The 26129-nt window shown below is 42.2% G+C and overlaps 1 protein-coding gene and 1 long non-coding RNA gene across 4 annotated transcripts in view; one reads left to right on the top strand and one right to left on the bottom strand.

The window, feature by feature from the left end:
* LOC148887231 (uncharacterized) overlaps positions 1 to 26129 on the bottom strand; it is a 70357-nt gene that overhangs the window by 16965 nt on the left and 27263 nt on the right. The window lies entirely within an intron of this gene.
* On the top strand, positions 638 to 6714 carry pmp22b (peripheral myelin protein 22b). Its single transcript, XM_089015932.1, has 5 exons — positions 638 to 776; positions 1072 to 1166; positions 1271 to 1364; positions 4759 to 4899; positions 5530 to 6714. Exons 2-5 carry the CDS (start codon positions 1089 to 1091, stop codon positions 5688 to 5690), a joined length of 474 nt encoding a protein of 157 aa, XP_088872058.1. The 5' UTR covers positions 638 to 776; positions 1072 to 1088; the 3' UTR covers positions 5691 to 6714.

The raw sequence follows: 26129 nt of genomic DNA, 5'->3' as shown, positions 1-26129 counted from the left end.
ACCCGGGTAACAAATGATGGCTGAAATGTGATTGGTTAAATGCTTTAATTACGAAAAAACACATCAGGAAGCAGCGCAACTGGGGAAAAGTAATGAAAAGATGCTGAAAGAAAATGTGGAATTATTTACGAAGAATTCATGGACAAAATATAATTAACATCAGTCCGTGATTCCGATATTTTTAGGCTACCAGAGAAAGCTTTGCAGGCCTTGACGGTTCGCTACTGATACAATCCAAATAATGGATTATTCCATCCAACTCTCCATTTTTTAATCATGGGGGTCATGCTGGAATCTCATGTGATGCTATTATTATCAAGTAGAACAAAACACTACGGAACTACCAAACTATAAACTGATAAAAGCATAGCTGGAAATTATGAAATTGCATTTCTTCTTTTTTTTAAATATTTTTATTCAAATATTAAAAACAAAGTTCCAAAAAAAGTGTCCCGGAGACCATATGTCTACTACTCCTACTACTACTACTCGCAAAACAGTAATTCCATAAACACACAGGGCTTGTAACCAAGGCAACCACGCGCCTTTCCGCAGAGTGGGTCTATATGCGGAGAGGGGCCGGGCCGTGGGGGCGGGATTTGTTTCTTCCATAATGAGACACTTTATAAGAGGCGGCCGGCTGTCAGCTCTCCGTCACAAACACACACAGACGCTTAAGGACATCACTCGCTCCTTCCACTCGGGCTCGTTATTTGGACAAAAACTAATTACCGCTTTGTTTTCCCCCTTCGTGTTGTGAATACTCACTTCTCCAAGTAAGTACAACTTGCTTTTGTTATTAAAAAAATGCATTGGAAATGGACTTTGTGCTTTAAAATGACTTGTTGTGACAGGATTAAGATGATAAAAATGGCTGCATGTGATGTTCAGTGTGTCAAAGGTTGTTAAAGGTGATACTGGATGCAATGTTAGTGCTTTTAGTGGGTAAAAATCAAGAGCGCTTGTCCGGAGCTTGCTGCAGTGACACACCCATGTCCCGCTTAGCGCGCGCGTACATTAACGCGCACGCGCATCCACATACGCTCTGATTCATTTTTCTTCTTGCTCCAGACTCTTCTTTTGCAAAGATGCTGCTGCTTCTCCTGGGTATCGTCCTCCTGCACGTCGCCGCTCTGGTGCTCCTCTTCGTCTCCACCATAGTCAGCGTAAGTCCCATTTTGTGGGGTAGTGGACGGAGGGTGGAATGAATAAATAATAAATCTGTTACTGGTGTTTTTAATTTGTATTTATTTATTTTTGCTTTCCTCAGGCGTGGACCTCGAGTGACATAGGCACCTCGGACCTGTGGACCAACTGCTCCATCATCAATGGAGGCTATCGTTGCGACGGCGCCTCCACTGGAGGTCAGAGTCCTCTTCGTTTTATATGATGGATTAGGATGATGATCGTCAATCAGGAGTTGAAGGGTTTCGTAAAGCAGCCGATGAAAATGGTTATTTTCATGGCATTATTAGGATGAATATTGACAATGATTATCATCATCATTACCATTGATGAATGGCAGTACCGGTTGGTGTGCAATAGAGAGCCCTCGCAGTGACTGTAACGTCATTACTGACATTATCATTTACATTGTCAATCCTGGATGATTGATATCTGATATGATTCATTGTGTTTACAGACATTATTACTATGGTTAGCAATCATATCAACGAATGCAGTGCCCACCAGGAAGGGATTTATGTGTCATTATGATCATTAATATGATCATCATTGACATTGATGATTAATAAGGCAGTGGGAGTGCAATAGGGATGTTGTCACAATTACACGATCGGCATTGCAATGCTAAATGCTAACAACCGCCAGCGCTCTAAAGAATTTATGCAAAGGAGTATGCATGAAGGACGACGGCAATGACATGACATGATGAGAGCGAAGGATGGGTAAATACTGATCATGGAAGACTAACAGTATTGTTAAAAGAAAAAAAAAGGTCGATGGAGAATGCAGAAGGCAAAATAAAACGATTTATATAATGGTGAACGGTAATAAAGGCGCGGTAGTGCTATCAACGGCGACTTGATGTCCGATGCTAACATTTCTATGGCTCTTGACATTTATTATTACAGAATTATGGTGATTAATAGTAAAACATTTTAGCCCCGTGGACAATGTCTAATTTTATAATCATTAATATTATAACAACAATATGGCTGTCTTCTCCAAAGCTAACACATTGATTAATTTACTTTTTCTTACTATGGATGACATTGCTAAAAAAACATATTCATCATAATATATTCATCTGCTTGCCCACTACGACTAAAGTAGCGCCTATGGAGGACAGTGCAGTATGACTTGTCAATTATGAGGGTGTGTCAGGGTGGTGGTGGGGAGGCTTTGCCCCTCTGGCGCCATCTAAGGGAGAAAATGCGCTAGTAGTAGTCGGAAAGGCCACCGCCTGTATAAATAGTCAGTGGTGTGATGTCCATATTGAGGTCCCGTGTGCAGAAACAGCATAGTGACCGGCCATTTTTGATGTGTGGGTGGGGTAGCGGAGGAGTATTTCAAGCATGCCTGTGTGTGTGTGTATATATATGTGTGTGTGTGTGTGTGTGTGTGTGTGTTTGTGCCGCTCATGCTTACGACGGGTCACGCCCAGTGTCAGAGCACGGTGTCCCGTCTTAGCTTCCAGCGTCCAACAGGACAATTTAGGGAGGTAGCAGCTGGGCTCAGATTTATATAGCATGTGTGTGTATGTGACCAGATTTGAGTGGAGGTTATTTTGTACCAACTTTAGATTTTTTTTTCCTCCTGTGAGGGGTTTAATGTAATGCGAGTGATGTCATTGGTCCAGCGTGGGCCAAACTGGCCCAGTCCAGGCTGTGTAATTTGTCAGGTAGTTTGTTTGACTTTGCTTTCACGAGGCCCCATGACGCACTGTGTTTATTTAAGCAAGCACGCGTGTGCGTTTGCGTGTGCGCGAATGGCACATGATAGGGAAGATAGAAAGGCAGTCAGGGTAGAGATGTCAGGGGTGTAGTGCGTCACCATGAGGCAAGATCGCACGCTGTGTAATCCAAATTGATTTTCTGTTTTTTTAATCGGCTTTTCACATGACGAACCAAAGCGAGGTCAGTTTTATGTTTGGGGTCGTCATGGAAACAAGCAGATTGTGACATAGGCAATGGTCACGTTCACATACTAATGCTTTTCAAGCACTCTAATGGGGATGTTAACTCATTCACAGCCAGACAGGTGTTAAAATGTGTCCACTCCAGTGCCAGGGTTTTTGTCATTGTCACTTGAATTCCAGGACCCACAGAATATTGAGTTTTAGGACTACATAAACATTCAATGTAGCGTAAGAAACCTTAGAATATCTTCTTTCATCAAGAAAAAAAGTTAATTCATAAATTATATGGGTCTGGAGTTATATGAGCTTGAAATGAGGGCTGCTGTCCAAAATGCAATGCAATACATACATATTGGTTCATATAGCGCTTTAACAACAGCTGACATAACATGACTAACATGGAAAAGGGGGAAATGCTGCCCTCTTGTAGAAGGGAAAAAACATTGCCAGAGGCCATGGCACCCAAAAAAAAACCAAAAACACTACCTGAACAAATTTGGGAACGGCGCTCTACGTCATATTTTCTATTCCCGAATAAATTCGGGAATGGCAGTGAATGAGTTAAAAATGCTAACATCGATCTCTTAGTGGCGCATACTTCCAACAAGAAAAATATGTCACAGCACATCAATCAAAAATGGCGCCTGGCACTATACGTCGCTGACATGGATTGCTACCGGATGTTAAAATATGCAACTTGCGTCATGCTAACATATTAGCATTATGAACGATCGAGGAAATCTCCAATAGGTTCAAATGCAACTATTTCAACAGGAGGGTTTAAATGTTTTTGTTATTAAATGTGCAAAAACATAGCTGCCTAACATTATGGTAAAAAAATAATGTCATGGCTTATCAACTGCTATTTTCCTGTTTGGCTTTAAAGTGATGCATGATTGATTTGTGTGTTTTTATGACACCGGGAGAGAAAATGTCCCGCGTTGACAGTTGAGGAAGGAAAAAGGCTCGCTGGCGTAGCATCCGTATACAAAGGCCAACGAATGGAACATTCCGCCCAGCTATCATTTTTATCAGTCTACGGGATTATGTAACATTTGCAAAAATGAAAATCCCGTGGCTGGGTGGCGAGATGGCCGATGAGCCTCTCATAGTTCGAGCGTGTCGGATTTCCTTGCTTATCTCATTCCATCTAGCTCAACGGGAAATGGTCTAACGCACACACACACACGTTGTTTAGAAAACAAAAACACAACACTGTCATTGTATAGTTGCCTTCAAAGCCACTTTCACTTAGCAACACGGAATTTGGCGGATTAATCTATCATGACTACATGATTATAACCACAAAAAAAGTCTCAGGAGGTCTTCGCAGAAATTCTTGTCCTTTAATTTACGTCCGGTTTGGAAATCTGTGAAATTCCGAGCATCCCGATTGGTTAATGGGTTAATGGACTGTACTGTTTCAGCCTCGGAGGTCTCTGGATCGATGTTTAGTTGACGGTCCTGATGCAAAGGGATACATGAAGGAGAGAGACTAGTAGCATCGTTATGGATCCATTACAATCTCCCTGAAGTAAACATGCTCCGGATAGCTTCTTTCTTTGCTTGCTTGCCCTCGTTACAGCTTATTATTCTGCTGCCGTCTCCGGTGACCGGCCTGTTATTGATTATGTCTCCCTTTGCTTTTTTATGTCTAGAGTGGATCCAGGCGGTGCAGGCCCTCATGATCTTGTCCATCATCTTCAGTTGCCTGGCGCTCATCCTGTTCTTCTGCCAGCTTTTTACTCTGCAGAAGGGCGGACGTTTCTTCATCACCGGAACCTTCCAGATCCTTGCCAGTGAGTACACAAGCATTGTTGAAGTAGAAACAGCACCCAAGAGCGACTTTTGCAGGACATGAAATGTGATTTTAGTCCAAGGATCAGAGATGTTTGTTCAGGTTCGAACACTGCAAGATTGTCTTTTACTGCCGGTAGGGGGTGTAGTTTTCAGGAAGCCACTTCATGCGGGCTTCTTTACTGACACGCGACCTCTGCAGCCCCTGCTAAGCTTTTTATTGATAGTACATGCAAATTAAAATGATAAATTAGTAAAACGCTCCCTTCCCCTGAATGTCCCATGCACAGCCCTCTAAGTCGCCCCCTGGTACAAGCACCAACATCCATAAACCAACAGAACGTAGTCAGAACTGATTAGTTCGTAACCTGGCTAATAAGATCTTCTTGTGCATTCTTGTGTATACCAAATACTCCCTTCCTCCCAAGGCTAGATTTCTTACCCAATGATGACAGTTTAACAGGCTGAGTCTGTTCACCTCAAATTGACCCCAGATACTCTGTGCCCCATTGTATACTGGCCTGGTAGTCACACGTGTTTGTCCAAATTTTAAACATGATAACTTCTATTCTGTCTATTCTCTATCACCCAGCTATGGTATTTATATTTAACGTTTTGCCGACTTACTCCAGGTTTGTTTGTGATGAGCGGCGCTATCATCTACACGGTGATGAGTCCAGAGTGGGTCGCCGAGACGGACGCGTTTGGTTACTCCTACATCCTGGCGTGGGTCGCCTTCCCCTTGGCGCTGATCAGCGGCCTCATCTATGTCATCTTGAGGAAGCGAGAATGAGCGCCATCATCCCCATCGTAGCACTGACGTCATCTACACCCCTTCCGTACCCCCAGCCCTAATTACGCCGCCACTTGCCGACGCCCCCGAGCAAACCGACCGCGTCTCCGTTTCAAGATGTATATAGTATCTATGGTTTAAAACCTATTTATAATGTAACACTTTTACATACGTGTACATAGTTTTTGTGTTGCTCGGTCACGTGAGCTTGGTTCGCTTGATTAAGTGCCTCTGTGTTTGTTTTGTTTGTTCATTTGCCAAAGGATTAACAGATGAGTACATTAACCAAAGTGCATGTTTAAAACAGACTAGAAGGATTAAGTAAATTGTTTCGTGTGTGTGTTTAGTTTGAAAAGAAGAGTGGTTAGCAAGCTAGGATACAACGACATTTAGCGATAGATCTGGTCCTTTTTTTCTATGTGTGAGCTTTTTATATTTCTTTTCAACAAAAAAAAATCTATGACAAAAGATGGTGCTATTATTCTATTATAAATATTTATCATTCCTCTTCCATCACGCCACTTGTGGGCCGGTCGGTGGACGTCGGATTTCAATCCATTCAGTCATTTGGACTATCAGTATTAGCTAGGATACAATGACATGATGATATACTCTGCGGCTTGTGCTTCACAGCTTTCTTTTTATTTGCCCGTTTTTGTTTGTTTTTTTCCATCGCGGCTTATACCACTTTGTATTTGTGACTGTTAACCACACGTGCAAGTTCGGCTCAAACGAGGCCCACGTTGGCAAAGAAGAGCGCCAACGAGGCCGCACGCATACTTGAACTCCACCGCACAACAACACTGTGTCGTCAAAAGTTGCGCCGGACGAAACCATGCGCACGCCTTAATGCCATTGAAAATTGAAAAGTCGTGATTAACTAAGCTAGCGCTGTTGTATTCCGCCAAGAAAAGGGACTGAAGTCGCATTAATTACTTGATGCATGTGGGAATAAACGTATATCTCACACACACACACACTACCAGGGCTGTATACGTGAAAATAAAAGCTAATTTTGAACCATTTTGCCTTGTATTAATCTGTGAGCTGTTCGTATCCCGTACAACAAAGCTGCCAGCGCTATCAAGCATTAAGCGACGGCCATCTTGCATTGATGCATTTATTGTATAATATCCAGTGCAGGTATAGTTAGAAGAGACTTGGCGCTCTGATGACGACTGACCGACCATTTTGCCGCATGTGCTTTGTTCGTGCGCGTGTATTGTCGTATGTTTACACCCGTGTGTAGTGTTCACCGTGTTACCAAAGCTAACTGTGACTTACAGCGTAAACAATAAAGAGGACCCTCTCTGACCACCCAAAATCACATCTTGCTTTCATTTTTGTTACATTTTTTAAAAATATTGCAGCGCCCTAGTGGGTATTTTTCTGGCAAATTACATTTGAATGGGTACCAGCTTTGAAAACAAAACGATACAGAAGTTAAAGGTTGCATCTGTTCACCTCTCAATATGAATGCATGGACAAAAGGTCTTCTAATAAACAGCATTCATCTAAATTATATTTACTTTGACTTTTCAGTAACATTTTCACACCAAACGTCACATCCTAACTTTCTGTTAGGATCGTTACACACGAGCGGTTGCCTGGCACCAAAGTATGTGCATTTTATGACCAATGACATTAGAACAGGCAAAAAAGATTGATGCCGCGATTGACTTATTTTGTTTTTCTAACATTTTTGCAGAAGCAACAGAAAAAACGCAATCATGGCAGTTCCCTCCTGGTGGAAAATGTGTAAACCTTTTGCAACATCGCTATCTGGTGGCTACAGCTACCTCGTGCAACAAGGCGAAATAGCTAGAGTACACTGCTCTCGTGCGGCAAACTGCAATCATTACACCCCAATTCACATAATACATTTCATTTATAAGCACCTTTCAAAACTCTCAAGGTCACTTTACAGTCATGTCTCATTTGGCACCAGTGCGGTCATGGTTTATCATTAATAATGACCGCATTTAAAGCTTTTAAAAGACATTATCTTTGCATTGATATTTATTTCTGAGGAAGAACGGTACCATTTTTTAACGCAATTTCAAGGATTGTGCAAAATATTCAATTTGCAAACAACAGCCAAAATTGCAGCATTATTCATCACTGCCTGGTCCAGCCGTGATACTTAATTCGCTCAGTCGGTGCATGGGGGTCTTTGAGAGGAAGGGGCTGCGGTCAGCAGACTCAATTAAGGCTCATGAAATGCAAATGGGACAGGATATGAGAGCTTTGGGGGTTTCGCTGCCATCTGCTTGCCTATCGCCAGTGTCGAAAGAGCCTCTGGGTGCAGGCCATTTTGGCCTTTAGCATATTAGCATTAGCACGGTGGTAATTTGGAAACATGACGCATGCCGCAGAGGGTTTAAATTCCCTCCCTGATGACATAAACAAATTTATTTAGCGCATACAGCTGACACTTGGAGGGCCTACCATGCGGGCGGCTTTTCCAAGGTCAGGACCCCCGCCATCAAGCTCGTCGGCCCGCACGTTCAGACATCCATCAACGAAAGCGCATCAAAAGAACTTTTGACAGCTGTCGAGCCCGAAACGTCAATCTGGAAAATTGACATCTTTCCACGATTAAATGATGGTGAAGTGACATGCAGTTCATCGTTCGGGGTTGCATTTGCATTCTTGTTCCATTTTAGGGGTGGGGCTTAATCGGTTATTTGTCAGTCAATACGTTCAACTCTGTTCACACTGCATTTCAAGCACTGCATTTTCCCCCATATAAGACATTTATTGTTCGCCGTGACTGTTTAAGGTTAGATTCATCAATCCATCTATTCAAATCAGTTCATCAGTTACCATGTTGGTTTATTTGTTGATCAACTCCTCCGGCGAGGAATCCACTCCAAACCCAAAGATGGCTTCAAAGCGCACACCTTACAAGTGCTTAAACTGCTCTAATGACCGTTTATGGTTTGAATTCAAAGAAAGAAAGTGAATTGTTTGTCATCTTGACGGCAATCCTTCAAGGGGGAAAGACATTAGCCACTTAGCTCCACGCATAAAAAAACACTGTTGCACTCGCTGCAGTAAATCACATGCACACACTGAGAGGCCATATGGTCAACATATTTCTATACGGTTCAGGGATTTTTATGGCTGCTGTTTAAAGAAAGTGAGAGGGGGGATAGGGGGGCAGGAGGGGTTTCTGAAGCAACTTAATATAGTCGGCCAAAGTCCATTACAGAGATGTTATTTCTCTTTGGCGTGTCAGAATGGACGCAAAATTGCAGTGCCATCTGCAGGATCTTCACTGGCGGTGCAGCCGGCATGAAACAAGGATATGGATGGTGAAACTAAACGCCATTTTGCAATTCTTGGCAGCTAGCAATAAGTCAAAGGCCCTAAGTGACCCTAAGCTGCCATTTCGCACTTGCGCTGATCCAGAGCAGAACGCGTGGCGACACCCCGTATCCTGACCCCCTTTCTCCCGCTAGTCTAATGTGTCAACTCCCTCCGCAACGAGCTGCAACAACATCAGTGCGACGCTGAAAGGAAGTCAATCTTATTGGACTCTCCTTCTGCTAAGTGTTTTTCTTCTTCCTTCAATTTTTTTCTTTTTTTTTCTTTTTAACGACATGTCGTAAGTCACCCCGATTCTAGATGGCCTAAACTCTGCATCTGGACACCACCTGGAGTGTTGGAAAAGTGGAGTTGACAAAGTGTGAAAACATCTGGAAACTTCCTCATCTTGAGCTACATTTTGACAAGAGGTACTTGCGATCCAAGCGAATCGTCGGAGAAAAGGGCAGAGACACTGCAACAGGTTACCGATCAATAACAGATTAGCATCTTTGGCTTGGGGCGCAATCAACCCGGACGCCGCCGGACGTCATATCCGAATCTCATTTGAAAGTGACCGTGTCTCTATTGTGCCATTTTGCTTCTAATTTTAAAAATCATTAGCAGCCCGAAGCGAGACAAAAGATGCCATCAAGTCGTCAATAACAGCATAAATTAGTCAGTTTGTTTAGTTTTGTTACTTCCAGTGTCTGCAAAGACCAATCTACTTGACCATTAAGCGACCAGCGACTGGAACGAGTGCCTCGCCGGACGATCTGACAAATGATTTTTGGCAACGAGCTTTTCATGATGTCTCCTTCCATTAACAAAACGGTGATCAGAATTGATCCATTGGCTACCCATTGTTTGACCTTTGAACCTCTCTAGTGGCTGTGGTTGAATGACACAACCACCCCCAAAGTGCCTCTTTTTAGCCATTCCGTTTGATCGTACAACTTTCCTTGATTGTTTTGATTTTCAAAATCCGTACCTGTCATCGGAAATCATTCCAAATCTCCGATCTGCCTGGCCGAGCCAGCATGCAGTCGCACACCCCTTCTTGCACAATGTCGCCGTCCCGAGACTCTCAGAAAGTTGCTCAAAGAGTCATTTTGGAGGACCTCAGGGGTGTACTAAGGTCCCAGATGCTACCCCTGCTCTTCTCTTTATATGCTAATGAATCTGCAAAGATATGCTGACATAGAACAGCTTGGCTAGGGAACGCTTTAGGTTGCCGTGACGCAACCCAGCGGGAGCTCCTGGGTACCCCCAGGGGCTGAGTTGACGGTGGGGGGTTGCAGGTGGAGCGGTACAGCAGTAGATTGCTGCCCTGGTCTGTCATCATCAGGCAGAAGATACTAGTTGGGTTTTCACTTTCACTAGTCATGACCTCTATTTTGCATATTACTAGAGAAACGTAACAAAATATTCACCCAACTTTAGCATATGAAATATGTTCGAATGTATTTCTTAATTGATGTTTATAGATGGACAACTTAAAAAGCCAAAGACGTTTTGGTTTCACTTAACATTTAATTTATACACTGACAGACGTGCAAAAATGTGTCCAATCCAGTGCCAGGGTTTTTGTCATTGTCACTCGAATTGCAGGACCCATACAATATTGTATTTTAGGACTACATAAACATTCAATGCAGCGTAAGAAACCTTAGACCAGGGGTGTCAAAGTCATTTTTTGCCGCGGGCCACATTGTAGTTATGGTTTCCTCTCGAGGGCCATTATGTATTTGGGGAAGCCATTAGAATGTTTAATCCCCTTCACATATTACATATAGAGCGCATAACAAATAAATGAATAACTAGTTTTCAAATCTGAAGTCAAGAATAATGATTGTTATTGTGGTTTACATTCAACAATGACATTTTGGTTAGGATTTCAGCAAGCATCATGGAATTTCACAAGTTTGATTTGCTTTCGCGGGCCGAAAAAAATGATGTGGCGGGCCAGATTTGGCCCCAAGGCCTTGACTTTGACACCTATCTTCTTTAATCAGGAAAAAATAGTTAATTTCTAAATTACATTGGTCTGCAGTTATATGAGCTTGAAATGAGGGTGGCTGTTCAAAATACATTGCCAGAGGCCATGGCCAGCGCTTTATCGGCACCCAAACAAGAAAAAACAAAACCCGAACAAATTCAGGAATGGTGCTCTATGTCATATTTTCAATTCCCGATTACATTTGTGAATGGCGGTGAATGACTGAAACAGCCAAAAACGTTTTGGTTTCACTTAACATTTCAAGACCAAAACAGATGTGTCCTTTCAAGCTTGGATCTGCCTGCCCCTGCTGCACTTAAGACTAAGTCAAATGCAAATTGTACTTTATTTCTCCCGTCAAGCTCTTTAAATCACTCGGGACATTTGGATGCAAATGATAGTAAGAAGAAGGAAAAAGAAATAAAAGGGAGGAGGAGGTGTTGGTCTACAAAGGCCACAAGTGCCTTAATCCTCAACAATCGCCTCCGAATGAAGCAACTTTTTTTTGTCCTTTTCAAAGTGTCATCATGCTGTCATTAATGAGGTGGTGTAAGACAAAAACAAAAAAAAAACATTGTCTTGGCTGCGGAAGGGGGCGTTAAGGGGGGAGGGGGTGAAATCCCATTGACGGAAAACTTTCACTTTAAAGTCGAAAGATGGAGCCGCAATTAGAGCGTGTAACGGCGCCAAAATGGGAACCGCCGAGCTGTTTGCGTCTTAAAAGCAACCTGCTGGTGATACTGGAAGCCGAGAGACAATGCCATTGTCCCGGAAAGAGGCTCAAGGACCAATGAAAGTGGACAAGGGGCATCGTGTAATCTGTTTTTCTTTTAATTCACTTAATTTCTTTCTTCTTCTTATGCACCAACGGTTCATTAATTCGTTTGTCCCACACAAGAGAAATTCCCAATTTATAGCAGCAAAGTTATACAAGGAGGAAAGTAGAAGAACAAAAAGGAAAGGAGCCGTTTTAATGTAATATTGAAAATTTGGCGTATGGACTGTCCATCGACACATATTATTCCGCTGTCTACAACTCGACGATTACCGTATTTTTCGATGTATAAAACACACCCAAAAGCCTTGATGTTCTTCAAAAGATGACAGGCAGTGCGCCTTATACTCTAGTGAGCCTTATACCTCGAAAATGTGATACTTTATCCAATGATAGTTTCAATCTTCCTTACTTATATATTTGAGATGGTCGTGATGCTAACTAATGTAAGAACTGACTTGCACTAAAACAAAACCCAAGCAGAAATATTTTCAAATATTTCAGGGTAAAACTTACATCACATCGAATGTATTCCAATCGACTTATACACAAACACACAATAAATATATAAATAAACAAATAAATCAAAACAACACCCAAACTTAGCACAGCCATAAAACGGCAGGGACAATTTGCACTTATTCGAAATTAAATGGCAGGACTGCAGACGCCGTGTCAGCAGAAAAGGGGTGCCTGGGGGTTCTGGCGTCGTAAAAATGCAACGAGGCTACACAAAGCTGCATTTTTTGGGGTCAATACTTTGCTTTACTTCGCCAGGGTGTGATGGAAGACTCCAACTGAGGTCAGACAGGGCGTCATTGGGCTGTGGATCGAAGAAATAAGGGTGGTAAGATTCTCCAAAATGATGCCGAAAGTGGTGGGAATTTAACGGGCGATTCACTGGCGACCGTTGTTTGCACCCCTTTTCTGCTGACACGGCGTCTGCAGTCCTGCCATTTAATTTCGAATACGTGCAAATTGTCCCTGCCGTTTTACGGCTGTGCTAAGTTTGGGTGTTGTTTTTATTTATTTGTTTATTTATGTCTTCATTGTGTGTTTGTGTACAAGTCGATTAGAATACATCTAGTGTTTTGTAATTTTTACCCTGAAATATTTGAAATTATTTTGTGGGGGGTTTGTTTTGGTGCAAGTCCGTTTGTACATTAGTTAGCATAACAACTACAGTATATGTCAAATACTGTATATTAGTACAGTAAAGTCTCTTTCTATCGATATCGGTTATATCGATAGTACTGCTTATTACGATACTATTTCTATAGTATTCCATGCCCGCAGGGTCAGATATATCGATAGTCCGATTATATCGATATTTTTTCAGACTCCCAAGAATATCGATATAACGAGACTTTACTGTAGTAGCAAAATACAATGCAATACATACATATTGGTTTGTATAGCGCTTTAACAGCTGAAGCAAGAACAAAGCGCTAACACGGAAAAAAAAGGAAATTCTCCCCCCTTGTGGAAGGGGAAAAACATTGCCAGAGGCCATCATCAGCGCTTTATCGGCACCCAAGCATGAAAAAACAAAACCCGAAATAATTCAGGAAGGGCGTTCTACATCATATTTTCGATTCCCGCATAAATTCATGAATGGCAGTGATTGAGTTAAGGGTAATGTTGAGTTTGAAACAATCAAAGGTTTATGCCGTTAATACAGCACTTCTTAACTCCTGTGAATAGTGAGGGTGACCTGTCTCATTTTTAACGCCGGCTTCACTTGTGTGCTGTTTTTGTCAGCACACAGGTTAAAGATGGACGCCCGGATGCACACCGCCTCCCCTCCTTTGTCCCACCCTATCAAAGAGGCCCATTGAACAAACCTGAAGCCATAGCACAGCCCACTGCACATGAAAAAAAGCAAAAACAAAAAACTAAACAAAAACACACACAAAAAAACAAGCTGATAGGTGCCTTTGTAGCCCTGGGAGGTAAAACCCAAAAGTTTTTAAAGGTCCGGCTCATTGTCCAGCTGCCACAATGGACGCTCTATCAGTCGTGGGACAATAGCAGCTCATTCACGCCGTCATTAACCCTTCTGCGGAAAGCGGAGAACGGGGGAGTTGCAGCGTAACACCTCAGCCCCCAGAAGAAGGGGCTCGCCTTTGGCGGTTACAGCCCCTCCTTTGTCTCTTTGTGCGCCGAGTGATGGATCGTATCGGGTGGAGGATAAAATGAGGACCTGAGAGAGTTGCGAGCGGGGGGCCTCGACTTACAACTTTAGTTCAGCGAGCGTAGAAATTAAACATCACGCAACCATGTGATCGGGACCTCGCCTCGGGCTATCAAGACGAGATGGGAGACCAGGTGGTGACGTTCCCAATGGGGGCGGAGCAACTTTAGCGGGAAGGATGACACGAGTGGCTTTGATGACGCCTCGGAAAAAAAAAAAAAATCAATGGGATGACTAGTACTCGTGTTGGCGGTATCTCATTACAGGTTATGTCATTAACTCATTCACTGCTAGACATGCAAAATCATCTAAAAAAATGTACATTGATGTGAATTATGATTATTCAAATCTGAGGTCTTACATACTATTTAATTAAAATGTATTTGTGCCTGTAAAAAATTACATATACTGCAGGAAAATGCTGAGGAATTGAAATAAATGTATTATTATTAGTATCATTATTATTATTATTATTATTATTATTATTATTATTATTATTATTATTATTGGCTGCCCTGAAAAAAACTCTTAACTTATTCACTGCCAGCCATGCAAAAATGGGTCCACTCCAGTGCCAGGGTTTTTGTCATTGTCACCTGAATTCCAGGACCCACAGATTGAGTTTTAGGACTGGATAAACATTCCCCTTGAAGGGAAAAGCCGAAAGGAAAAGAAGATGAGAAAAGAGTTAATTCCTAAGTTATCTGGGTCTGGAGTTATATGAGCTTGAAATGAGGGCGGCTTCCAAAGTACAATGCAATACATACCTATTGGTTTATATAGTGCTTTAACAACAGCTGAAGGTGGAACAAAGCACTAATATGGAAAAAAGTGAGATGCTAACCTCTTGTGGAAGAGAAAAAAAACATTGCCAGAGGCCATGGCCAGCACTTTAACGGAACCCAAGCATGAAAAAAACAAAACCCGAACACATTCTGGAATGATTAGATTAAATGAGCCTTTAACAGTATCGCAGTGGAGAAATTCACATTTCATAGAAGCAAAGTTATGAAAGGAAGAGTAAAGGAAATAAATAGGTAGAAAAACAAAATACAAGAGCTGCTGTAAAGGCAGCCACTCTAGCGGCGCCATCTTGAAGTCAAAAGAACAAAAAATGTTGCTCTGTCATATTTTCAAGTCCCGAATAAATTTGTGAATGAGTTATTCAGCTCCCTAACACTGATACAAGTAGATATACAAATCCAAATGGTTCCTCCATTTTATGTATGACAGTACTACAAACAGCATGTACAGGCGATTGTTGAAAATAAAACTGCCGTGTTTGCCTTCATGTGTTTTAAAGTACACGATAAACGCTGCCGTTCCTCTTCACCGGACGACCGCGACACCTTCATTCTTCAACGTCATGACTTGTCTGCCTTTTTAATTGCGTATGCGCCGTCATCTATAATTTGCAATTGAATCACAATCACACCCATGTTACTTCAATCTGCACATTTTAGCCCTGAACTCGGTTGGATTAATCGCTACGTGTCTGAAATCCAACCCGAGCGTCGCCTCTTAATTACAGTCGCTTCAATCGTGTAACTAATTAGCATCCTCTTATGAACAATAAAGGATCTTTTCATTCCAGCTAAGATTGAGCGTGAGGGTCTGTGGTGATAAAACCACACATGGTTCAGTGGAAATTTGCACAATAAGACAAATTATGTTATGGGGGGGAGGGGTTACACGCATTTCATTTTACTTATGACTGAAATATAGTTGTAATTATAAAGTCATGCTTGTAAAGAGGATAACAGGCCATTGATCGATCGAACTGCAAAATCTGCAAGTAGCTACAAATGCGTACCTTGCAAGGTTATATTCATTGCACATGCTCCAGATGACAGACATAGCCCTCATTTTTTACAAAGTTACAGTGGGTATTACGGTTTTGTAGCCCCGTGCATTGCATAAACGCGGTGACGGTGCAAAATGGCAGAAAGAGAATGATTTTTCCGGCGCCAGCATTCCTTTGCTCTCGTGACTTGCATCCTTTAATCTGGCGCTGAGTAATAACCACTGGCCTTCAATGATAAGGTGTGTGTGTGTGTGTTTATTTTCCCAAAAATGTTTTTCCAGCTCTCCTTTCATCCGTCGGATTTAAAACCCTCCCTGGGTGTGCGTTTATGTCATTAAACTCGTCATAACATGTGGCAGGAGAGGTTGCCGCAAGCAAGGAAAACAACCACTCACAAGCCACAGTCGACCGACACAACAGGAAGTCAATTAAAAAATAAATAAAAAAAGATGAGGTTTCTGATTAAAAAAAAAAAAAATGTGTCAATGCTAAAACTTTTGATCAGGTCGAAAGAATCATTAGTTTTTCTTCCTCACCGATGATTGGCAGAGTTGTACATATAGCTATCTATCTAGCTAGCTTTCTAGCTAGCTATTTAATTTGTCCTGCGACTGTGAAGTGACCTTGAGAGTTTTGAAGAGTGTTTGTAAATGTATTATTATTATTATTATGAGCTATCTCTTAGCTAGCTAGCTTTCTATCCATTTGAGTTACTTCCGGGTTGAGTGAATGATGGCGCTTGTGGCTGCTGCTGCTCACCATCAGAAAAACTTATCTTGTGACTGTAAAGTGACCTTGATAGTTTTGAAAGGCACTTATAAAAGAAATGTATTAGTATTAGTACTAGTACTAGTACTAGTGTTAGTACTAGTATTAGTATTAAACTGTTAACCTCCCCTGCAATTTGTGGAGCGAGCAAAAAGTGAATCTACATTGAAAATATACATTTCAAAACGGTCTGAAAGAGATATGAAAGAATGCAGCTAAAACAATTTTAAAGTGACAGTCATTGTGCTATAACAATAAATAAAAACTCCGCCGTCCGCCCGGGCGCTCGCTTGTTATCTTTTGTCGTTTCATTCGCTTACGTTTGAACGGATTTGACAGGGCCGGATTGCTAATCCCAATTTTTGAACATGAATCAGCGTTCCAGGCTAATTCCCTGCTTCTTTCTCATGATAATGTGCCAAGTAGGAGACGCAGCCATCGCCATGAAAAATGCCAGACTGCCTTATCTCACCGCCACAGCTTGCCGGACGCCGTCAAGAGAAGACAACCGTATCCCCGTTTTGAAATGAAGCGCGCTTGCTAATGCTGGTTGTTGCTATCCGTATGATGGTAGCATGTGTATTTTGTCTGTTGCGTTGTGTATGCGGGCTTGGATTTCTTGATATGCTGTATAAAATATTTTATATTTAATATATGTCTGTGCAACGTATAGTCCGTTATCTATCAAAAGAATTGATAGACTCTTTCTCCAATAAATCACTGGTAATGTAGTAGTTAACATAGCTGGCTTTTGCGCATTCAAGTGTAGCTTTTGCGCTTAGTTGATGGACATCCTATAAGAACTGGATCCATATACTGCAAGACATACTGCATAGATGGACTGCCTTTCCTCCGAAAAGTGATTCACATTGATGACCAGTCCATTGATTGAAAACCAGGGGTTTGATTGACGACTGGTAAAGGGCGGGGTTTGCATTTGGCCCAAAGGCCACGATGATAGCCTCCAGGAACAGAATGTCAAAATACAGGGCGAGATTGACACCATAATTCCTGAGGAGTGTAGTATTTCACATAGTGACCAGTCAAGGGTGCTATGAACCTCTTATCCACTGCAACATGCTTCAAGAAGAGGAGAAATATCACCCCAAGTCCAGTCAGACACGTTGGGAAAGATGCACTTTTGGGTTTTTTCTGAGTCACTGCTAGTGTAGTGGTTCACATAGTGCTAATTTGCATGCCTCAAAAAGGAAATCTCTCCACTGTTCCAGCCACGCAGCCTTAGGCCGTTACCAACCAGGCTGAGTTGGAGATAAGCCTGGCGGTGTCCTATGGTGTCCTATGTCTCGACATCCCCCCTGCGTGACACGCAGCTCCTCAAATTCAACCCACAAACGTTCCTTAAGGAGCCTGTGGAAGGCCTTGAGCCATCACGGACGGGATAACGAGCAGGGACTGCGATTACGACGGCCCCAGCTGGGGTGTTAGTGGGTTAAGGTTAGCGTGCCAGTGGCGTTCCGGTATCATGAGCTCATAGCGTGTTTAAATGAGGACATCGTAACCCGTGTTTGGGACAGTGACCTTCGGACTTGGACTGGATGGAGTGCGTGTGTGAAATTTGTGGGTGTGTATATGAGGCGGGAACTGCAAAAACAAATACATGAATGAATGAATGAATGAATGAATGAATATTATACTGCTAACCTTTGCTACAAATGAGTTCGAAATGCTACTCATAGCATGTCACTCGCTATTACATCTGATGATCAATGACTGACTAAGACTGAGCATGCCGTAGTCGTGGTCACCACTAGGGGTTGCATACTCCACATGATAGCAACCTGTGTTGCATACACACATGAAACAAACACGCACAACTACATGCACATTTGAAACCGAGAGAAAAGTGAATAGATGTTAGAAGGATTATTTTTTAAACCTAACATTGATTTGATACCCTAATTCCTAATACACAAACATCCATGTTTTGATTTGGAACCCAAATCCTGGATCTAATTCCAGATTTGACTTGAGTCTGACTGCGATTGATACCCCGTGATTACCTAATTTGGCTCAAAAGCATATTTTAAAATACTAACCCTTTAAACCCTAAAGCCGATTTTCGCATTCAAAAGTGAAACCCTAACTCTGATTTTAAACCCGAATTTAGTTCAAAACCCTAACCTGAATTTAATGCGACAGCCCAACTCCGTCTTGCCATGTTCTTACCGAGGTCATCAAAAGATAATAATTTAAATTTGACTCTTGTGACAAATGGTGGGGGAAGAAAAGAGAATATGTCGGCGTTATTACATACGCGCGAGTCGCCGTCAAAGCGGATTAGCGGAATGGGATTGCAATGCTGTCTTTGATCAAGCAGATTACTGTAAATCTTCCTGAATGAGAAGTTAGCTAGCGACGGGGCAGAAGGGAGTAGAGGGTGGGGGGGACTTGACATCCACGCGGGTTTCCGAGCTTAGCTGAATTCTTCCTGACTCGTCTCTGGCTTCCAGGCGATTGGTCGCTTTGAGTTCCGATGACACGTGCTAACTTTCTATGAGAAAATGTTTGTGGATGAATGTAAATGTAGAATGCTAAATGGCTGAATTTTACATCAATATGGCTGAATGCTACATCAAAATGGCTGAATGCTACATCAAACTACCATTGGTATTAAACTCTAATCGTTAGAGTTTAATACCAATGGTAGTTTGATGTAGTTGATGGAGTCTAACCCATATTTGGAGCCCAAATTCGAACCCCTATTCTTGGTTTGAAACCACAAACTCTGACCCAGGTTAAGAACATTCTAAAAAAGTGTGTGAAGCTTGGTGATCAGATACTGAGAAGTCCTTTTGAATTCACCTCTGATCTGCAGAACGGGACCAAAGACGGATGGTCGGAATTTGTCTGGAGTAAAAACTCACAAGAATGTTCATCCTATGAGAGTGAGAGATAAAAAAGAAAATGAGGACAGGAGCCTCTTAATCCGGCCTGTGGAATAACAGCCAGGTCCTCATAAGGACTCCTTTCACACAGATCTGTGGGGTTTTTGCTACTTTCTGGTGCCTGGGGTGCAAGGACAAACCGCCCCCATTCCCCCAACCCAGTGATCCTTTCCCTAGTCTTCCTCCCGCAACCCTTTGTGGACCTTTTCCACTCGGATTTCATGTTTGCCCATCTCACGGCTTGGAGACGAGGCAGGCAGGAACGCTCCACAAAAGACTCGGTGAGATGTCGAACACCCCCTTTACCCTCTCGCCCCCTCCCATCACTGCACAGACATATAGACTTGTAGAGGTAAAAGCATGCACGCCGATTGTTTCCACCAAAGGAATTAAAAAGCTTTGGTCGTCTCGCCACAAAGACGTTTCTGTTTCATTTCGGGGTCGACATTTCACGAGGTGACCTCACTATGCATACGTCCCGGGATGATCAACCTTGCAGACCTCCAGGAAAACAGACAGAGGGTGGCGGTGGTGGATGTAAGGGGGTTTGGGGGTGTTCCTCAGCTGTTTCTCCCAGGGAGAGGGTCTCGGGGTGTTCCCCTGGGGAGCCCCCGGAGCTGCAAGTGTTAGTGTTGCCGCCCGGGTTTATATGGACTCCCCGCTGAGAGCATCTCCTCACAAGAGACAATGCCAGGCATTTATGCCCTGGACGACCGTACCGACCCCCTCAACTCATTCCCCCTTAAATCTCGCCAGGCCAGGACTGGCCGCTCCTTTTCAGGGAGCCCTTTCACGAGGGCCCCCCCTTTGGCGACCCGCCTGGGCGACACGTCACAGAGGAGAATGGAGGTTGCAGATCTAAGCATATTTAGGAACCTCGGAGAAATACATTTTCATTTAGATTGAGTCCCGGTGGTCCCTCACAACTCATTTTCAGAGATCTTTAACGACGCTTATCTGGATTCCATCTCGTTCCGCCAAGGTTTGAGGCAGAGGGGTGTCGGATCGGTTGCGGTGTTAAGGTGCAGTTCCGCAATGATGGACGCTAGGCTACAAACATGTCTTTGTGCATGTGAAGGAGATGAGAGACCCCCACCCAGACTTCAATGAAGAAGAGGCGTCCTTTCATTCTTTTTTTTTGTGTTTTCTCAGCATTCCAACGTATCCCTTTAGAACCGATTTTAAGAGGCCGTGTTAAATGTGCAGAAACGGTTGTCGGGCGAGTGATTGACGTCCCGGCAGTTTTTTTTTTCCGTCGCGCCACATTTCTCTCGCCGCCACTGCGACTGATTTATCGCTGTTTGCTTTTCTTAGGGTGACATTGCGTGAAATCATTCCGCTACAGTGCCGACAGTTCACATGATGCAAACGTGTAAAAAAAAAATATCCAGATGTTTTTGTATGAGTTGTTTTTTTGTTGTTTTAGCGTGCTGGGTTTTGTTAATGGTAGGTTACAAAAAACAGAAAAGAAATTATTTTTGGGGACTGGACAGCTGGTTCAGATCCAAGACTCATTCAAACACACCCCAAAAAAAATCTCAATCAACCCAAACCCAAATTTCAGCCAAAATAAAAAATAAAATAAAACATGAGTGTTACAAATGAGTTTGAAATGCCATTCAAAGCACGTCACTTGCTATTACTTGTTGGATTTGAATGTTCACTATAATACTGATGTATTTATTTTCATACACGAATTCAGTTTTTGAGTTTTTTTTAATTCCTCTGTATTTTCTTGCAGTATTTGCAACTTTTTTAACAGGCACAAATATTTTTTTAAAAAAGACTCATAATTACTGCAATGATATAATACATACAGACTTCAGATTTAAATAATCATTTCACATTAATGTACATTTTATGCATAAACCTACCCAAAAATATCAAATACAGCCAAATAAAAAAAAGAAATTAAACAATAAAATAAAATAGAAAATAATAAAAATAAACGAGAAATTAAATAATACAATACAATTAAACATTAAATAATAAAATAATGAAAAACAAAATAAAATACAAAATAACATAAAAAAAATTCCTCCATGAGTACTTGCATCAGAAAAAAAAAACAACAAAAAAGGTTAGCATGAGTCTTTTTTTAGAAATGACGCAGCTGCGCCTTGATCCTCCCCAATGTGGAAAACTTCTTCACATGACTACCTTCAGGTTTCACCCACCCAAAAAGATAAGTCCAGATCGTCAAAGGTCTTATTGGAGGGTCGACCCGAGAGCTATTTGTTTATTGTTTGGCAACACGTGTTCGTAGGTCAAGCATGTCTGGAGTGCAGAATATAGTGAGCAGATTGCGGCGGGCAGGTGGCAAGTCAAAGGGTTAAATCGTAGCAGGTTGTGTGGCACACCAAGTGTGTGTGTGAAATCGCAGTTGGTGTAGGTGTGTGTGTGTGTGGGGGGGGGGTGTTAGAGTTCACACTTTTAACTCTTTGAAATCATGCAGTTGGCCTTTAAGATCTGGCTCAATAAAAAAAAAAAAACGCAAGGACGATATTCAATGCATTTTGGATATTAGTACATTTTTGGTCAGTCAGACTTAACTTCTTCAAATCTAAAACTTAACATTGCATAATAAGCCTTTTTAACGTGTTGCTTATTTCTCCAAATATTGAAGACAAATTCCTTTTGAGTTTTGTGTTACTTGGCCCAAAAAATTAAAAAAATAAAAATAAGAGAGATTATGATTTTGCTATAAATTGAGCCATCAAACTGCACATTTTGGCTGGTGTATCTGTCCATATGTTTTTTTTGTACATGGAAAGTTTTACAGGTAAGGCAAGCCGATCTCTTCAAAATATTTGCAGTATGGGATCACATTTCCTACGTTGATAAATCACTGCTTTCCAAATCCAAGAATATCAATGGCAACATTCAACGCCATTGAGTGTGATTGCCTTTAAAATGACTATACTCATTTTTTAACAATCAAATAGTTGTTGGTGGAAGTCTGCACTCCAGACATGCTTGACCTACGAACACGTGTCAACTGAAATGACTATTTGGTTATTGCCTTTAGGGGGAGGCAGCTTTTCAAAAGTCAGCGTTCTGCTAGACTGCACTGTTGACTTCAACCTCAACAGAAATCGCTTGCTACATGACAAAAAATGATTGTCACCTCAATTTACGAAAGCAGGCTCAACATGTGATCACATAATGACTTTGTGAAGCAGCATAAGGTTCACCGCCCATTGTGATCTTGTGAGCAGAAACAATCGTGTCATTGAGATGGCAGCATTTTGTATTCGTCCGACGGCCTTGTACACTATATTGCAGATCTCCTCTCTCTTTCCAGAATACCCCAACCTCCCACCGGTACTTATGGCATTAATATATCAAATATTACCATGACAATGTTTATTGTAGCAGTGACGAATGGCCACTGGCCTTCTAATGAAAGCGTGTTGACATGTGCGTGCGCCACAAGGCAAACAAGTGCCGCGTTGCTTCGTTGTTTGACTTGCAGTTACTCATTAGTCTTTATTTTCCAAGCGGGGCTTTTGTCGAAGCTGTTTGTTGTACTCGGAGTCTCGTTGGCGGGCAAAAGCAAGACAAAACGCACCTCTTTGCTGTTGCTATAATGAAGCGGATGGAGTTGGGCAACGGAATCACAGCGTTTGGCTCGAGAGTATATTTGTCATGCTTTAGTTATAAAAGGCGGCGTGCTTGTTTGATGATGACTAAAAAGCCGTTTCCTGCTGATGGCGTTTTGTGTACGAGTTTCTCTCCCAACCGCCAGGGTGAGGTTCTGTCTGGCGTCGAGAGACGGATGGACACTCCGCATTGGAGCCATTGAATTGCACGCATGGGGGGTCAGAGTGCTGCTCGAGGGCGTCTAGATGGGTCTAGTTCTGGAACTAATATGGACCAGGCTAATTGAGAGAGACCAATGCAAAGCAGACAACAACAAAAAAAATAACTATAATCAACCAAATCAATCGCCCAGTCGGTAAATCGACAAATGACAAGCCGGCCTAAAAATAGGCAAACGAATCAATGTACTAAACCAACCAAACAATGAAACAATATCTGCACAACTACCATAAAACATAAGTAGTCGCTGCTGGCTAAAATGTACCCACTCTAGTGCCAGGGTTTTTGACATTTTCATTTAAATTGCAGCATCCATAGAATATTAAGTCTTATGACTACATAATCATTCCATGCAGCCTTAGACTCTCATCAGAAAAAAAAAGTTAATTAAAAAGTAAAATTAGTTAAAAAGTTATATGGGTCTGGAGTTATCTGAGCTTGAAATGGGGGTAGCTGTATAAAATACAATACAATGCATACATATTGATTAATATAGCACTTTAACAACAGCTGAAATGTACCAACAGTTGATTCACGGACAAAATGAGTAACTCGAGAACAGGTTGACAAACGGATGGACGATGGAGCAGCTTAGCATCTGAAGCATATTTGACATTTTGGAAAGTGTGGGCATGGCAATTAGGATGGCTTCTGTGCTTTGGCTAACGCGTACGGGGGAAGAAGAGGAGGACATATGGTGTTCTTCCAGAGGGGTCTTGGCCCACCTTTTCACAAGATGGTCATGCAGATAATGGCCGGCATTTGGGGCCAACAGTTCGCAGTGGCATCCCCACCCCCACCCCTCCACAAGCACTTTATCTGCTTCATCCTTGGGGTGTATCATTTCTTTCTGCTAACTTTCTATCTAGCTAGCTTGTGATCTATCCATCTAGACAGAATGTCATTCCCCAATGTAAAGCAAGCTTTTCTTTCCAATGGAGCTGATGACAGCATAGATAATTTGAATTATTTTTGGGTTTCAGTAGCACTTCTAAAATGGAATCTGGCACTATTTATATGGTTAACCAACACATGTCGGCTTGTCTCATTCCCTCTTTGGCTAACCACGTAAACTAAATAGTGAAAAAGGGGGGTCAGGATGGTGGCGCTGAGGCCAAACACGATACTGATAAAACAAAGCCCAGCGCCATGAAGCGTATTTCCACTGCATCAGTTCTGTTTTAGAATGTTAACACTGAAGAGCCAATGGTTTTGGCTGCCGCGTTAAGACAGAGAGAATTAAATACCTTTGCCCAAAAATCATGGCGCCTAGGGGCAAAACCAAGTTCCCTGGCTCGGAGACACCAAGACTCGGGTTTGTAATTCCTCAAGGGAATTGCTCCCGAGACTCTTTGGCCCGACGTTTGGCTGTGTCATTGCTTTCCTCCTCACTCATGTCATATTTTGAACTATTTCCCATGTCCATGAGAGCTTTGAGGGTGGAACTTGAGCAAGAAACAAGGGTGGGACCTGCTTCGAAAATGCCAAACAAAAGTGACACCGCTTTGGTGGTGCCGGCACACATTTGGTGGAGCATTCGCACCAACTTTCGTAACATCAGACCAAAACCTCGACAGTGCGTTCAACAAAGCGACAACTTTTTAGACCCGGTTTGGGCTATTGACAAGGATGCCAAATAAATAACTAGAAACAAAATGGATCCACTTTCCACCTGAATGATCGGAAGCGTCCGGCTAATGTGCAGTACACATTTAACGGAAACCACTTCTTCTGCGTTGCTGTTTTGATGTTAGCACACGTGTTGTACATGTTCTACATCTGCTTTGGGTTTATTCTCCTGCCTCTGGCTGTCTGAGCATCTACCGTCTCCACCCCCCCTCAACACCCTCATACTGATTCCTCGGACTTGTTGCATCCTGTTTGCCTGAGGGGGGGTTTGCAGCCTGTGGGGCGATGAACCGGTTGCTCATCTTCCCGCTAATGGAGTACGAGATTTAATAAAATACATGTTTAATTTTCAAGCTCATTGGTTTGTTAAGGAAAGCTTTCCAATATAATAAAATAAACGTGGAATCTGTAAATTATCTGTAGTTCCACTCGCTGTAATGATAAATGCAAAACGAGAGAAAGTGTGCGCGCACGTGTCTGCCTGCAAGCGAATGAACCAGACCACACGGGTACGTACATCCTGCCTTAATCACGTCGGTGTTGCCGACAAAGTGGTGACAAACGACGACATCGCTTTCCTGCTCTGGTCAGAATCACAACGGAGCGGGATAATTCGCAGAGACAAATTGCTCTGATGTGTTTTTCCAGTTTAAAAGAGGTCCGCGGTGTCTTAGTAAAAGTTATAGAACAAAACATGAACAAAAATATCCATTTTAGTCAAGTCAGGAAAAAAATATAAATCAGACAACAGGCTGTATAAATCGAGAATTGTCAAGTATAAAGGTGAACAGACAAAAATAAATACAAATAAAGCTGATTTGAGATAAGTAGAAAAATGACTGAAAACGAGAAAAAAAGGATAGGGGGTCAATGGAGGAGGGGGTCGCATATTAACAGAAAAGCAGGATGTACTTTGTTGTTCAATTTCACACATGATGGGAGGGCGGATTCTCTTGAGACACCCCGACTTGCATACCATCATTTATTTTCACTTTTCTATCAGGGAGGTCTATTCTATGTTATTCTGATATGTTGCCTTCCATGAAGTACTATTTCAGAACTTTTCTCATACTTTTACTTTATAGCTCTGTACGTTATCGATTTCTTAGATTTTTTTTGGGCCTTTTGTGAAGGTTCTCGAAAAACGAGGTCTCCGATCCATCTCATTCTCTGGCTTTCGGCAGCGAACTCATAAATAAGAGCATTACTGCGATGATATGAAGTATGGAGTCG

This window comes from Hippocampus bargibanti, linkage group LG15 (genome assembly GCF_051943395.1).
Source record: "Hippocampus bargibanti isolate YZ-2025 linkage group LG15, ASM5194339v1, whole genome shotgun sequence".
In the NCBI taxonomy this organism is placed as follows: domain Eukaryota; kingdom Metazoa; phylum Chordata; class Actinopteri; order Syngnathiformes; family Syngnathidae; genus Hippocampus; species Hippocampus bargibanti.
The sequence above is the reverse complement of the archived record's forward strand: the minus strand, read 5'-3'. Positions and strand labels throughout refer to the sequence as shown.